General features: G+C 39.9%; 2 protein-coding genes across 2 annotated transcripts; one reads left to right on the forward strand and one right to left on the reverse strand.

Moving 5' to 3' along the window:
• Positions 1 to 296: 296 nt before the first annotated feature.
• Positions 297 to 15,876, reverse strand: LOC135501309 (FIGNL1-interacting regulator of recombination and mitosis-like). Its single transcript, XM_064793354.1, has 20 exons — positions 15,809 to 15,876; positions 15,436 to 15,558; positions 15,170 to 15,298; positions 14,722 to 14,964; positions 6,706 to 6,792; positions 6,436 to 6,511; positions 6,115 to 6,199; positions 5,452 to 5,587; positions 5,092 to 5,243; positions 4,619 to 4,764; positions 4,319 to 4,393; positions 3,949 to 4,035; positions 3,565 to 3,710; positions 3,358 to 3,440; positions 2,841 to 2,985; positions 2,388 to 2,570; positions 1,805 to 2,032; positions 1,239 to 1,544; positions 731 to 916; positions 297 to 440 (listed from the first exon to the last, which is right to left on the reverse strand). Exons 2-20 carry the CDS (start codon positions 15,523 to 15,525, stop codon positions 297 to 299), a joined length of 2,727 nt encoding a protein of 908 aa, XP_064649424.1. The 5' UTR covers positions 15,526 to 15,558; positions 15,809 to 15,876.
• LOC135501773 (uncharacterized) lies at positions 8,414 to 13,130 on the forward strand. Its single transcript, XM_064794072.1, has 5 exons — positions 8,414 to 8,660; positions 10,552 to 10,629; positions 10,791 to 10,989; positions 11,327 to 11,430; positions 11,848 to 13,130. Exons 2-5 carry the CDS (start codon positions 10,603 to 10,605, stop codon positions 12,052 to 12,054), a joined length of 537 nt encoding a protein of 178 aa, XP_064650142.1. The 5' UTR covers positions 8,414 to 8,660; positions 10,552 to 10,602; the 3' UTR covers positions 12,055 to 13,130.
• Positions 15,877 to 16,039: the final 163 nt, after the last annotated feature.

The raw sequence follows: 16,039 nt of genomic DNA on the forward strand, positions 1-16,039 counted from the left end.
CAAAGAAGAAACAAGACCTATTATATTGTAAGATTCTTTTATTTACAAAAAGTAACAATATTCTATGTACAATCATCAACCCTGGTAAAAGTAAAAGTATTCTTCAATATCAAATTCTTCATTTTATTCACGCTGATCAGAAAAAAACAGTGACAAATAATTACTTGTTCTAATTACAGCTGGAAGATGTCTAAAAAGTGTGCACTGACAAATTCCACAAAAAAGATTTGGTCTCTCTGGCACCAATTAAATAACTTTGCTATGCATCCAAACAATGTTCTGATGTCCACGTGAAATCATAGCAGACTTGTCAACTGAACCTGAATGGCATTGAGGTCATCAAATACCCAACACGGCAGTGAATTGGCATGATGGAGGTCGGCAAGGTCACCAAGGTCTTGCTGAACACGGGAAAGGATCTCACGGCAGCGGTCTTCAACCTGCAATTGGAGGAAAATAGACCTGTAGTTGTTTGCTTGGGAAGTTTCTTAGAGATGTATGTTCATCTGCTTGTTAAATGTGCCAAATAAGGAGGACTATAGGCAAGAGCTAGAGGGTCGTCTTTGGGTGACTAGTAGGCACAATTAGGAGCCTGGGGCTTGATTCAGCAATTACAAGCATGCATAGTTTCAATTGGGCTGTCAAAGTGGAAACACCAGTGCCTGTCATTTGACAACATCGTCCTGAATAGACACTTATTCTTTGAAACTTGCATTGAAAGATTTCTTACCTCACTGGGATCCTGTTTGGATCGTTTGGCTGGGGGTTCCTGTCTTGGTGACCCAGGGAATTCCGTTTTGGTCCTCATACCTGTTGTCCTGTGTTGCGGTGCTAATCTATCACAGATTTTTAACGCTTCATGTTGCATCTTCAGGTAATCTTCTAAAATGAATGGCTCTTTTGTTTGGTGAGGAACCTGTAGTTTGAATTCAAAATGTATGGTGTTATGACTCATAACTCAGCTCTGCTGATGAAAGATGAAAAGTACTATCTTCACAATGGTGCAAAAAAACGGATATCTTCCTTTACAGGCTTGTCACTTTAATAAAACCATGCAATCAAATGGCAATGAATAACAGTACAGCGAAACCTCACTTATTGAACACCTCTATCAAGGACACTAGTTTTGTTTCCATTCTAATTGACCTCTCTAATGAGGACACCTCTCTGTTAGGGATCGTACTTGTCAGTCCAGAGGGAAATGTCAACAGAGAGATTCTACTGTCGTTGTTATCTACCTTATTTAAGTAGTCCACAATCACATCTTTGATTCCCTCCTGAAGCTGGAGACATTCAGGCACGACCCCCTCATGGGGCGTCTCCTCAGCAAACTGACTGAACGCTTCTAACCCGTGCTGCTTCACCATGACGCACGGGTCTGTTAAAACCTGAGCAAACATTTCTGGCAAGGTGGACAGGATCTGAGACTGCTGGAATGACGGAGGAATATTTTTCTTTCCCAGGGCAGCGAGGAGTTGAGATATTGATAATCGTATCGCATCTGCTGTTCCTTGTTTTTGGAGGGAATGGAGGAAGTTTAAAACCTGCAAGAGGAATGATTCAGGTATTAAACAACCATTGTTTTCTTTCATCTTCTACACTAACAATCCCTGAACAAAGCTGCCAGTATTTTGAAGCAAAATCTCTTTCTTGATTTGCCCAGAAAACACATCTGTATGATCCTTACATTATAGCTTGAAACAAGTCACACTCTCACTGTTTATGTCACAACTTTCGTCTTGTTTGAGTGACTTTGTATATGTATGATAGGTATTTGTTCAGGGGTTTTCCAAGCAATACTCACCAGAAACAATTCCTCTGTTTGGAGATCTAGCACCATGTGTTGAGTCAAGCCAGTCAGCACAGTAACACAGGACTGTAGAATGGGGAACCTGAGCACATCTTCGACCTGCAGAGACTTCCATATCCCGATTGTACGGTTCAAGGCTGAAGCTCGCTGGTTTGGTGGTATGCAGTGCTCGACAACAGATGTATTGCTAAAGAGATTTTGGAGACAGCGTAGGCAGCCAAACTGGAAAATAGTTTAAAGGAGTTTTGAGGGTTGCAGAGGACATCAGACACGGACCCTGTGAAGATTTATGCCAGTATCTGATTTACTTAGAACGGTTTGGTTCACATGATAAAGCCCATCCTAATCTGCATGGGCATTGTCTCGACCTGAAAACCACTTCGTTCTTAACAGGCTCAGGTACCTCATTACTATATCATGTACAAGTCTCTATTATCATGTCTTTGTTGCAACTGATCCCCAACAAGGTAATCATTTCAACAGTAGAACAATCAAAGTTGTAGACAATGGGGCACACAGGCATAAGGAGTAAATGAGCAGAGATCGCAAAGCATCATGTGCATTCAATTCTTCTCACCAATTGTTTAGCATCTTTTAACTTTCTAGCTTTGCTTGTGTTCCATTTCTGTGTTTGATCTATGCAGAACTCGATCATCTTTTCCACAGTTGGCTTGAGCAGATCTTGGGACAGACTGGAGATTGGTAAAGTAGCCCACAGATGACAGCACTTGGAAATGGGGAACTCGTGCACAAAATCAACCTGGAATCAAGGAAGACTGGTGAGGAATGAATCCTATAGTTTCTTAGAGGAGTTTGGGTGCAAAGATTCAATTCTCTTCTTGGCCCGGGAGAAGATCTCCAAATAAGGCTACTCCAGTATCTGACTTGGATGGTGCCTCTTGCTTGCCTTGGCAATGGCACCGGCACAAAGTACAAGGAAAGAGGGTTTTACATCTCATTGAGGCAGTCTTAGTAAAGTGACTTGTCTGAGATGACAAAAGATGTGTCTCATCACCCCTCTTACTCATACCTGATGTTCCGGTGCCAAGAACTGGAATATCCTTCTCAGCAACAACAACAAGTGAAGGTACTGTGGACCTGAGTTGACCTCAAGTTGGAGGAGCAGCTTTCCCAGGGCGATGCAATGGTTTCTGCACAATTCTGCCGTACCATATCTGTAAGAATATGATTAACATGAATTAAACTGACTGTAATAGAAAGGAGCTTACATCTAGAGAGCAAAAGAAGACCCATTCAGAGGATACTTTGCACTCAAGAAAGATAACTGCAATATAAACAGGTCGACAGTAGGTTTGCATATACAGTACATGTACCTAATTAAGGAACTCGTGGAACTCATCTGAGGTCTACTAAAAGGTCAGACCAGGGTTAGTCATGAAGTAAGCTTGAAATCAGATGGTAATCTCTACTATATTTGATATATATGAACCCAAAACTTTGATGGCTGCGTCAAAATGACATCTCATGGAAGCATTGATGCTTGCATGAAAGTTGAGACTTGAAAAGGACACAGAATATCTACCTACCTTGCAACTAAGCACCAAACATCAATGGCCAGTAGAGCGCAGTGGAAGTTAGATGATAGCACATTAGTGAGGAGGCACATTTCCTGCAAAAGATAAGGAAAAGTTGGCGAACTATGTCCATTCACTGCTATACTGTAAGAATTCCGTTGACGAATTATTTCCATGCTAACCTATGTCGCGGTGTTAATTTGCTTTCGAGTCACTTACCATATGTGGAAAATGGCGCACAGGAAGACTGCATGCAAAAGCGGAGACCCTTGTGACAATGTATTCATATAGTCCTACATCTCTGTTTGAGTTGCCATTACATGGAACCCCGGGTAGTGAAACTGGGCAACACAATTCTAGGTAGCCTGAAATAGTAATTGTTACATTACAATATCAATGTCAGGCAAATCTAAAGTTGTGGAGAATGATTAGGAACACATGTCAATGATAATCAGTGAGGAAACTGAATGAATGTTCAAATGAAGTTTTACACATTTTGAAGTTGAAAGCTGTACGTTCAAATTTTTGATGCCCTCATAAAATTAAATATGGGTAAAGTGATTTTGAAATGTATTTTCTGGATAGAAAGGGATGAATACTCACAGTTAGCTACAGATTTAAATGTAGCTTGTATAATAGACTCACAGCCACAGGGAGGTTGCTGGTTCATCCACCTATCAAGGACATCATCTAAAATCATGACATCAAATTTCTATTTAGATACAGTAGGCTTCTCAAGGCAAACTATTCATTAGAAATTCCTTTTGCTGGGCAAAATCAACAGGTTTTCATAATTTGGAACCTCTCCTAAAGGACATTACTCTATTACGGACAAACTCTCTATAAGGACAAGTGTCTTTTCCATTCAAACTAACCTCTGTAATCAAAACACCTCTTTATTAAGAACAGTATTGGTCAGGCCCAAGGGTGTCCTTCATAGATAGGTTCTACTGTATATCACACATGTTCTTACCATTGGATTTTGCAATGTAGTGCAAACTTATCACTTGTATCTGACAGCGTGGAATGTTATTCTCTGACAGTGTTTCTGCAAGAGAATCAGAAAAAGCTCAGACTTGTACCTTGTAGTAATACCACTTAAAAGCCTATTGTGTTAGTTCAAAGCTGTTGTGTAGACTAGAAATGCCAAGTTTAAGAGAATTTGCATAGTCACTGCACTATGTTTACATCTATTTCTATGTAGCCTGGCTAGTGGAGATTTTCTCTGTCACATAACATGATCTCTCCCCCTTGATGAAAGTGAGTTACCTACCTTCTCTCGAAGTCAAGCTCTCAAGAAAGTGTTGGTTCCCGATGAGGTAGGAGACCAGAGTGTCCATCGGTCCCAGTACATGTTTTCTCATCTCGTTCATGAAGGGAGGAGGAATGTTTTGAGCGGTCAGAGATGGAGGGACATATCTACGAAATAAATTCCGAAATGTTGTAATGTATAACGAGACAGTTCTTCTCATCAAGTTTTATAATTTGAAGTGACACTGACTTGCGTTCTGATTATTTTATTTTATTTTCTACACCTCAGTGTGATTTTCTTGTCACATAAGAAATTACCATGACAACTACAAACAATAAGGGAGGTACTTTCTTAATCTTTTGATCATTCTTGGATAAATATCGAACCCAGCAACTGCCGGTTCTACCAGCAGACAAGAGATCAGTTTGTCGCACATCCCAGCGATTATAATCGAAGGTAGCAGCAACTTGTAGTGCTCATTTGTATTTGATTACCTGTGTACATGCAGAAGGAGACTATACAAAGCTCTGGCAGACTCTCCCAACAAATCAAGGAGCTCTTTGACAAGGACCATTAAGATCTTAACTTGGAAACCAAGGATCTTCACCGACTTCATAAACGACTTCTCATCACCAGTTGAAATCATCTAAAATGGTGCCAAAAAATTACATCAAAGATGCATTTGAACTGCATTTATCATCAAAGTTCCTGGTGTGTTCCAAAATTTCCTGGTCAATTTCTAAATTTTTCATGAATTAGTGGATGGGATGCATCTGGTACCTCCCATTGGATCCGCACCTGCAGCTTCTGTTTTCAAAAATGTGAAAAGTCACCTGTCAGAACATTACGCTTACCTCACCCTGGGGACTCACAGATGGGGCCAACTGGAAGAGATACTGGTATGCTGCCTCAACACTGTTGCTAAGGCCTGTGATCACCATGGAGACATTAAGGCTGTTGCCTAGCAATACCTTGTGTTGACATATCAACCTGCAAGAGCAATTAGCTGAAAATTATATTGATGACAGATGACAACAACGACGATGGATGGTGGTAACTGAGCTCAGCGCAGGTGAGCTAATAAAATACTTCATGCTATAATGCCTCTCAAATATTTTCCAAGAATAGCAACATAAAGGAATAATTATTAAATGGTATGACTACTTGTCGAGTTATTTTGATTGATATAATCCATTTATTTGTAGTTAACGGTTTTGTCAATGGCAACCACACATTAAGAGTCCAGGTCCTCTATCAGGTTGATTAAATCAATAAACTGATCTGGCCATTTTAAAAGAACTCTGCGATACATATTGTAACAACAGCTTTAATAAGTAGCCTTGGTAATGACAAAATTTTAAGAGGCAAGCTTTCAACATGTTAAGTGAATTGGGGAAGACCAGTTTTCCCTGTGGGATCCACTCCTCAACACTCAGGAAAACTATAGGAGTGTACGCTCTTTCACACAGGTGGCGCCAGTAAGCAATGTACAATGCACATCATGTCACTGATTTTACCTTGATAACGTTTTCCACGACGTGACCATGATTTTGACATCCAAACTTGCAACAACTTGACTGATATGGAACAATTCATGACAGACTGCAATGATAAAATGGCTTAGGCTACATAATCAAAAGCACTTTGTATTAATGCCCACAACTTGTACCATTTACATTCCTCAGTTGAGAGAAGCAACTACAGGGTTAAGGGTCTTGTGCACAGAAACTGAATGAATTGTTCGTGGTTCTACCCAGATTTGAATCCACAGCCTGGCTGGTGCCCTTACTGTTACTCTGCCGATTCCAGAGTATGTTCCCGACAAAGTAAGAACCTACCCATTGCCATGTCTGCTACTTCTTGTTCAGCTGCATCTTGTGTCAAGACAACATTATCAAGCAGGGACAGGAAGACCTAAAACAATGTAACAAAAAAGGTGTGACAATTTGGCAGCTTACACTAACAGTAAGGTAAGTTTATGGGATAGTGTACTGCAATCATCATCTCTCTCATGAAGAGAAATGTCACAATAAGTTTTCCAATCTTTTGACCCTTGAAGTTGCCTGCGATAACTGCAATTTGACCCAAACCCAGGGCTGTATAATTACCATTTGAAGGGCATGTGCTCTCTTGAACAGCGCTGTCAGCTGGTCTGACACAGCTACTATAAGATCACCATAGATTGTAGAGCTCTCCTGAAAATATGAATTAGAATGATATCTATATTAAACTCTTTGGAATTATGGAAAAGTTTCATAACCAAAAAGAAAACAAGGCCTAAGGTTGCTGTCTTCTATTGGTTGGACCTTCTTCCTTCAGTCCTGCCACCGAGGAGGCAACCGATGAAATTAAATTATCCGTTGAGACCAGTTAATAGGATTTTCTGGTAACAATGAAATGAATATCTGGTTGAGAAGCAACTATTTTTGAAGGAACTTTAGTTTTATGTGCAGTAAGGACCTTACTGTTTACGATAAGAGCACTTTTACTTTGCCCCTGAAATGTCACAAATTTAAACCTTAGCTCCATTTTGGCTTATGGGCCATGGCCTACATAGCCATGATAACAAGACTGGCAGATAAGAGATAAGCAATTCCCGGCCAGGGGATTCCCAAACAATTCAGTGAAGTTCGTCCCACGCATTTCATTCAAGCGTCAAGATTTCATACAAAGATCTCAGGCGAAGTTTTGTATTGTAAGTGAAAAGAAACAAGTCCAAACCGATGGAATGAAACAAGTTGAAACAGTCAATCATGGGTTTTTATATCTTTTTTTATGTTTCAGATAAAACGACACCCACAACGTATTTGACTTTCAATTCTAGTATCGCTATCAGGAACATATTAGATGCGGAAGAAGAAATCTAAGTAATTCATTATCATAAGGTTAATAAACCATTAAAAAAAAAATCTTGGGAATGACATCATCCTATTTTGGTTTCAGATGCACTTACTCGTACAGTCAGGTTTGATTTATATACACCACTCCCCTCCATCCATCGTATTCAACATGAACAATAACCAAGACATTTGCTCCAACAAGGTGAAGAAAAAATTACAAAGACATTAATGTTTTTGACATGAACTGCCGAGGGGTGCATGAAAAACTAATATTCAATGCTGACAACTTGTGAAGGTGACCCAGATAACCTACATCACAACTTTAACCCGCTTCAACCAGATGACTTCTCAGGAAATGTGGTCTGTTTAAATCGGAAAGAGACAATAGTCAGCATTTTAAATTGGGTTTATCTGATCAAACGGGTCAAGTTTTGGCACTGCTAAAGTTCACGTCAGGGCACCCTGTCTCAGAAATCATAGAAATATTTGGCCCATGAAAAAGGAGCTAACTGTAGTTTTAGACAGTTAACTGCTAGTCTGCATCAAAAGGTTGCAATATCCAAGATCAACGTTGAATTGTGCCTCCCACTCTACATTTATACTGGAAATTCAGCCACAGACTTGTTGTTTCGGCAACATCGAAAGTTAACATTGAATCGTAAGCCTCCCACTTTAATGTATTTTGGAAATCCTATCACAGACTAGTTTCGGCAACAGCTTAAGTCAACGCTGAATTAACCTCCCACTTGAAATTATACTGGAAATCCACGACAGACTTATTTATGCATGAATTGTCACTTTTCATTGTTATTAAAAAGCACAAGTAGAAAAATGAGATGTTTGCATGGGACATAAAAGACTAAATAAGAGGAAGTGTAGGGGGAAGTGTATATCTTTTTTATATCTTGACCTGACATTTATTGTTGTGGTCTGATGGTTGAAAAATCCCAGAACAAAATCCACGAGGATCGACCCAGATATTGTTGATCTTTGTACAAGGTCTTGTGGAGCGTATTGGCAGATATGAATTGTGATTGGCTGATCAGATGAGTAGGCAGTATGCGAGACAGAATAAATAAACAGGCGAACACATCTGTTGAGTAGAATTCAAGTGTTCATTGACCAGATCGTATTTACTACTAGACAGACGACTATAAAATTTAACAAGTTTGTGTAGTGAAATTTCTCAAGGGCAAGCAGTATCTGACCAGGATTAAGAGAAGGTTGGTATTATCCAATTTTAGTACTAGTAGTAGGTAAAAGCTGACAGGCATTCAGTCCTTTTATAGATTATTGTTTTGTTGTTGTCGAACAGTTCCACGTGTTCGATACTCTACAGGACACACACAGTCATTCTAATCATGCATCACAAAGCGTGCTGGAATTTACTGCAGCAACATCGCCTCAACTTTTTCGAGTTTAAGACTCGTTTTGAAGGCAATGAAAATTTTGAGCTGACACTTGGGAGTAAAAAGCCAAAGAGTTTTGAACTTATGTCATTTGATATCTTTGCATTTGGGTGGAAAGGCCCAATGCTCTTTATAGAGGTGAACGTGTAGCCTCCACACATACCAAGTGTGAGGCGTAGTGCGACTCCCTAATCACAGAATTCAAAAGGTCGCATACATTACCTTGTCTACAGTAAGACAATGAACAATGAAGTCTTCTTGCTTTGCAAGTACAGACTTGCTGCTTTGAAGTGCGACTTATCAAGGTATCAATATCTCTAAAATCCTCATCATATCATTTCCAAACAATCTATTCAACTGACTGATTTATTTCACCCACTTCAGAACTGTCAACAGGAGATAGTTAGCATGCCAACAAAAGTGTTTCGAGGAATTCGTAGTCCTGATGCATCTTGTCAACAGATACAGAGCTCCCAATCTTGAACTTTCGAAAAAAAGGGCAATATTGGCGCTTCACTTATTATTCATGCAGTCTTTTTTATGCATATGAAAACATAGTCGATGAATATCAGAATTCATCATCAGTTTTTGCCAGTCAGCACCTGTTACTAGCACTTACAAAATTCATACAATAAGGACTTTCTACGATCTGTACAGCACGTTAGATTCCTCGATAACGATAGATCGGATTTCATTGATATTCGATTCCTGCCACATGCTGTTACATTCAAATGTAATGATGACTGAACAGCAAGTTTTAGATTATCTTCAGACCATATTGATTGATTTTTCCAAACTCCTTTCAATCTGTGTCACAACTAAGTTCATTTCAAAATCTGCTTGATATTTCATGTACTGTATGCACGATAGTTGTTGTTCGTATATACACTGTCAAATGCATACGACCATAAATCACACTCTATCAACAATATCATGGTTGGATGCATTTGATTTGAATAGCTCTGAAGGTCTTGACTTGAATGGCTCTGAACATCAACCTGAAATTCTGATGTTGTTTGGTGTTGATATTGATAAAGATACTCTATAATTGATATGTTTATAGGATGCATATTTCAGGAGTACTTAGTTGTCATCAGTTATAGCTCAAGCCCAGCGTTGTCGGTTCAAGAATTGTTAGGGTTGACATTGCTATTCTATATGATTAGATGCATATTGCTGGAGTTCTTATATGTCATCAATTATGGCTCATGGGGGTTTAAAGCTAGGCCAGATTGGTTCAAAATTTGAAACTAATTTTTTTGATTGAGTATCAAAATACACACTGAATACAGATTTCCGCATTTTACCAAGATGAACTCTATAGCGAGTATAGGCACAGATATAGGTCAATCTAAATCTCATTAGCGTGTCTGGTTACTGACCATCGGGAAAATTTGCTAATTATCTACAAGATGTCTTACTCTCTGATGTCTCTGAATTTTTCTCACTTGGTGCGCGTCATTTTTTGTATGTGCATTTAGAGAATTTATTTTTATTCCACGCCAAATTTGCTGGTCCTTCCAACTTTGGTGACTGGGTCACCTTCTCCTAATTACTTGCCATATAAGGCTGAAAAGCGACACCTTCCCGGTGTTTTTAGTCCAAGTGTTCTTTTTCTCCTAGACGAATTGCCGCCCAAGGTTTAGGAGGCCACTCTCTCAAAGAGCTCCTGTTTGAGCCGTTAAGGATTTTTTTACACTTTCAGTAAAAAGACTACGGAATCTATCCCTTGATTGATTCTACTGGAAACAGCACCATGGACAACATCATAATGACTGATCAGGTAATTGTGCCATTCTCAATTAAAAGATCAAAATCTAAGCTTAACATGTCTCAAAATGTGAGAACGACTTTTTGTGGGAACTTTTTATTACGTTATGTGATCGCCTAATTCAACGTTTTTACTTTGCCCATACGTTATAATGTTATTTTGGTGTCTTCCAGTATATTGACACCACAGACTACGATCAAGACGACTGGAACATAATTCTTGAGCAAGTCCACAAGGATAATAAAGATATTTGCAGCTCGGACAAGAAGATCCACCTGAGTGCCAGGAACGTTCCCAGCGCATGGCGGTATCTGAAAGTGGAACTCAACACCAAGACAGTGAGCGCCACAGGGACTCATGATGATCCAGCGAGTAAGTATGTAAGAGCGTTGTCTTGCCTAACGTTGCCATGGGAGCAAATGGGACAGCAATCAGTACAAGCCCACTTTTTCTATTACAGACTACAGAGGTTAATGGGTGTCAGTCAACGCTAGACAGGAGACTTTGTAAAACTATGATTTCTTGCCACATCTACTCTCGTTGAGATATTAGTTGTCACAATCAATGAAAGTACTCCAATTGGCCCTCAAATGCTCAACCCACAAGAAGAAGATCACATTACTCACACACAGATTTCTTGGAGCAGATTTTGTAAATCATGAAATTTCAAAAGCCTAAACTTTACCAGAGTGTGTACTTTGTTTTTCAGCAATATGGAAGTGTGACAAATGGTCTGACGGCAGTCTTCAGTTCATCACGGACATGACTCCCAACTTCATCATGTACATTTGTAATTGGCAGCTTATGGCACGGGTGAGTCTTACACATTTTTGCTAGGAAGGAGCAGTTATGTGGTCAATAGCGTCGTAATTCATGCTACAGGCTTCTATGTTCATGGCATGTATGAAGCAATGCATGGCAATGACACCATGCGATGCATTGCAGCATCAAGCTGCTTGCATTTGGTCATAAGTCCAAAAACCAGCCATCATTTACTCTCCAAACCTGAGTTTGAAGTGATGACTCATCCAGGTAGCCAATAGTGCATAGTGCCATAATGCATGATACTGTACTATGAGAGCCTCTCGTTATGGTGCTCAAGCAGCAAAAGATAAGGTGACCTTCATTTATATCCCAGGTGGGCTACAATGATGCTATCCCAAATTAGAGGCTAACACTCAAACTAAACTCAATCTGGCCAGCAGCTGATCGCTAATCTCTTTCTTCCAGAAACGAGACAAGAAAACAGACGACAAAGATGACCAAACCAAATTTATACCCTATTTTCTGGACCAGAACCACTGCACACTGGAGTCTAAAGGTACACGCGGAGTGTACCTGGCATTTGACGACACCGGCCGGTTCAAGAACCAGCGAGATGGACAAATTGACAGCAATGACAAACATCTTCTCCTGCAAATTTTCAAACCGACATGAACACAAATTTCTCAACTCGTCTTTAGGACTTCAGACTTGTGGGCCACCAAGAATGTTCTTTAACTCTAACTACATTTCTTAAAAAGAACTGTCCAATTAATGTTTTTCTCTCAAAAAGCAAAATTGGGGCTGATAAAGCCAGACGATATTCTAATAGATTTGTCTTTTAGTTTTAACCCGGTCATGTTTTTGTCTTCAAATTTTGAAGACAACGAGAAGGCAGCAATATCATTTAGGGATCATCTCAAAAGTTTTCATGTACACAAAATCATCCATCACGACCATTTTTCAAAACTCAATTTTTCAATACCAAGCGCACAATACATTTTCACTCAGACATACATGTATCAGCACAGGTCATCCAAACACCACTGAAGTCTCCAATTCTCATGTTTTTGGTTCCATAAACTGACCAGGGTACGGTTCCAAAGACTGCATGTTGTGACATGCATGAACGGCCAACACATTATCATAATTTTGGCATCTTTCAGTGCTTGCTGCATGTTGTGTTATTAACTGTGTAATTTTAAATGTATCATTTCTCAGTTTGATGTTCATATAGAACCTTCATTCTGTAAATATTTATTCTCCTGAAGATTTAACACAGGTGCTATCATCACCTTGCCTGGGAAATATACCGATCTCAAACATCATCTATCTTCTTAGACGTGTTCTCCACACCACCATATGATTGAAACTATGGTACGAGATTCCTTAGGAATGGGGTGGAGAACACCGATCATCATCAACTACAATGTAAGATGTGTTGTCCACACCATCCGAGCGACTGAAACTACGGGATTCCCTTGAAATGGGGTGGAGATCACAGGTCACCATCAAATACAAAGTAAGGTGTGTTTTCCAAACCAACTGACTAGAACTACTTGAGGTTGGAACAGCTGAAAGGTTACAATTCTACTTTTTCTGCAGTTAGAGGAGTTTCTTGTATGAACCGTGACCGAGTAATTGAATGAGGTTATGTATTTAAATGCTAAATTGTTCAGTATGTTTTGTCTTAGATTCCATAGAATAACATCCAAATAAACGAATAAAATGAGAAAAGAATTTTTGTTTTCTTATTAAGCTGCTACTACCCTTAAATTTTTTTTATTTGATGTAACTCAACTTACCCATAGAAAACACAATTGACTCTACGTGTAGAAATAGCCAGCAAAGAAAAAAAAAGCATCCTTACTAAATTCGAGAAAAGTTTGTGTGTTTGTTTGTGCGCTCATATCTCCCATACCGAATGGCTGAGCGACCCCAGATTTTGCATGTAGCATTTAACGGGTCCCAAAAATGTCCTTACGAAGCCCGATTTTTGAATTTCCAACTAACATCCGATATAACGCCGTTTATTGGTTTTATCTTTCGTGATTCAGCTTGCCCGCACGGCGATTTTACCTTCGCGTCACGGGCGACGTCACTCCCGACACAGCCTGATGGCGTCACGGCTCCGACGTCAGGATGGGTCTGCTGACGTCATGACGTCACAATGCGACGTCTCGAGCCCTGTCACTTCAATCAAAAGCTTTTGCGCGTTCACACAGAGCTTGGTGATCGATTTTTGTTCGGAATCAAATTGTGAAAAGAAGGTTTGTATTAAATGTATATGACGAATGAAAAAGATTGATGATAGGCCTACTGCTGGCCGGTGGGCGTGTTTAGTATCGGCCTTTTGTGTACTGTTCCATTGGCCTACTGACATCTCACTTCTCATCGGTCACTTCATGGTCAGAGCAAATGATACTGCCCACCTCATTAGGCCTACTACCCACGCGAGAACATAAAATTAGTCAATCACCCGGTGAAAGGCCACTGACCAGGCCAGTGCATGATCTGATAATGACATCAGACCCAGTCACACACCATTTGGGCCTAGCTACTTTGTGTTGATTGAATACAAATAGTTTATTTTGTCTTTTTATAGAAGAAGATGCCTAACCCGCCAAAAAGAAAAAAGAGCCTGTCTAGGCACACGCCAGGGAGTAAACGAATAAAGCAGACTCGAACAGTCGAAGAAGAAGAAATTAGACATGCAAGGTACGGTAGGCCTATAGCCTACGATAGGTCCATGGCTCTTGGCATCTTGACATTCTATTGCTAAGCAGTCCACATGAATCAGATCATGGGTCCCGTGACTCAATCAGTGGGGGACATGACCGTCTCTATCTGATACTTCCTCCTTCTTCTCTCTCAATCATTCAGTGGGGGACATGACCGAATCTATCTGATACTTCCTCCTTCTTCTCCATCAATCAATCAGTGGGGGACATGATCGTCTCAATCTGATACTTCTTCCGCCTTCATTTCTGAGTGAGGCACTAGCCTTCCTTTTCATTCGTGCACATTCATGTACCGTTATACATTGTAAATAACATGTACAAAGTATGCTCAGCCTACATGTACATTTCTTTTTTGTCCAATCATGTCCATGTAATAAGACCCGGCTCCGTTTTCCCTGTGATAATTTATTGATTTCAAATCAAAATACAGATACCTTCAAATAAACTTGAGTTTTTGTTATTTCTTTTCGTTTATCAATACATCACTTATAGTACACTGAAACTCTGATGATGGCGGCCACGGGTACAGTGGACTAGTGTTTGAAAATATCAAAATCATCTACTTCAGAATCGAATTGTATGAGGATAGAATTTCACCCACCTTACAGTGACCATACGTTCCCTTGACCACGTCTAACACAGGCTGTGTCAGAGAGTGTACCATGTGAAGATGGAGGGAGTCAGCCCCTCCAGCATGGTTCACACACTTCTCAATGCACTGGATGATGTCGAGGCCAAATTTTAACTTGGTGCTGATCTCTTGTTTCACTTCTTGTAGATGCACCGAGGCATCGGCCAAGAATTTCTCAGCTGAAGTAAGGAGCTGGAGGAATTCCTTGCTCACCTGAAAGGGCATTTGTACAGAAAATTACCAAAGCGATTACAAGATTTCAGCGACACATTTGCTGCAGTCCTAATGTGCGAATCATTGCGAATATAGCTGGTTAGAACTACTTTCTTGACCCATACGCTATCTACTGTAATGTACTGAAGTCAGGTCTGCAACTCAAAAAGTTTATTGTTCACAGTTTATTGAAAGAACATCATACCTTTGGCACAAGTTTAGAATACAACACAGTCTCGGCTTCTTCCACAGACACACATGGCAGGAAAGAAGACGTCAAGATTTTGAGGGTGCTCAGCTCTTTTTCCACTGATGGGGAAGACTCTAGACATGACTGACAGATTGTTAAACGAAAACATTTGTAAGATGTTTTTAAATGCTCTGAAGGACAACCAGGTCTTGTCTGTGAGAGTGAGCAATGAGCCTCTGATATATCATGCGCATGATTTCGGTTTTCTCAAGAAAGGATACAAGTAACTTTGGGACAGTGACTGCGAACCTCTCCTTGCAGTCTGCTTCAGACCAGCAGGCAACATCTTCAAGGAAGGATGTTTGCGACATCCTATAGCATCAGATGTGAGATAAGAAATCTGTCTGAAAGTGAAAGTGCTGAACGACATTAAACAAATGTCATAAAATTCATAACTGTGTAATGTTATCAATCGACGTTTTAGAAGAAGTTTGTTTGAGCGCTGACCAGTCATGTGTTTCACCTAGAATGAAGGGTCCAAAGTCAGCTTAAGAGTGTGCAGATTGGATTTGTTTGGGCTCTGATCATGCTGATTAATGATTCGTCTTCTTTGCAGTTTGCGAAGAAACTAAAGTAAAGGCCTATTCTACTTACTTCCGAGGTAATTTGTAATACTTCCGAGGTAATTTGGGTGAATTGCCTTATAGCAATGTAAACCCTCCTCAACAGACACAGACCTCATTTATCAGGTAGTGTCCGAGAATAAAAATAATTTCGTTGGGACTTTCTGACAGATATCATACACAAAAAAAATCGATTGTCGGATGACCTATTACTTCAAATTATCTGATTCTGTCACCGTAATTAAGTTACACTTTGAAGTTT

The sequence above is a fragment of the Lineus longissimus genome, chromosome 17, assembly GCF_910592395.1.
Source record: "Lineus longissimus chromosome 17, tnLinLong1.2, whole genome shotgun sequence".
In the NCBI taxonomy this organism is placed as follows: domain Eukaryota; kingdom Metazoa; phylum Nemertea; class Pilidiophora; order Heteronemertea; family Lineidae; genus Lineus; species Lineus longissimus.

Excerpts from the sequence above, each read along its gene's own strand:
- LOC135501773 (XM_064794072.1), top strand. The coding sequence starts at position 10,603 with ATGGACAACATCATAATGACTGATCAG. Across the intron at positions 10,630-10,790 it reads ACATCATAATGACTGATCAG|TATATTGACACCACAGACTA; the intron begins GTAATTGTGCCA and ends GGTGTCTTCCAG. Across the intron at positions 10,990-11,326 it reads GACTCATGATGATCCAGCGA|CAATATGGAAGTGTGACAAA; the intron begins GTAAGTATGTAA and ends TTTGTTTTTCAG.
- LOC135501309 (XM_064793354.1), bottom strand. The coding sequence starts at position 15,525 with ATGTCGCAAACATCCTTCCTTGAAGATGTTGCCTGCTGGTCTGAAGCA. Across the intron at positions 14,965-15,169 it reads ATTCTAAACTTGTGCCAAAG|GTGAGCAAGGAATTCCTCCA; the intron begins GTATGATGTTCT and ends ATGCCCTTTCAG. Across the intron at positions 3,441-3,564 it reads TGCGCCATTTTCCACATATG|GAAATGTGCCTCCTCACTAA; the intron begins GTAAGTGACTCG and ends TATCTTTTGCAG.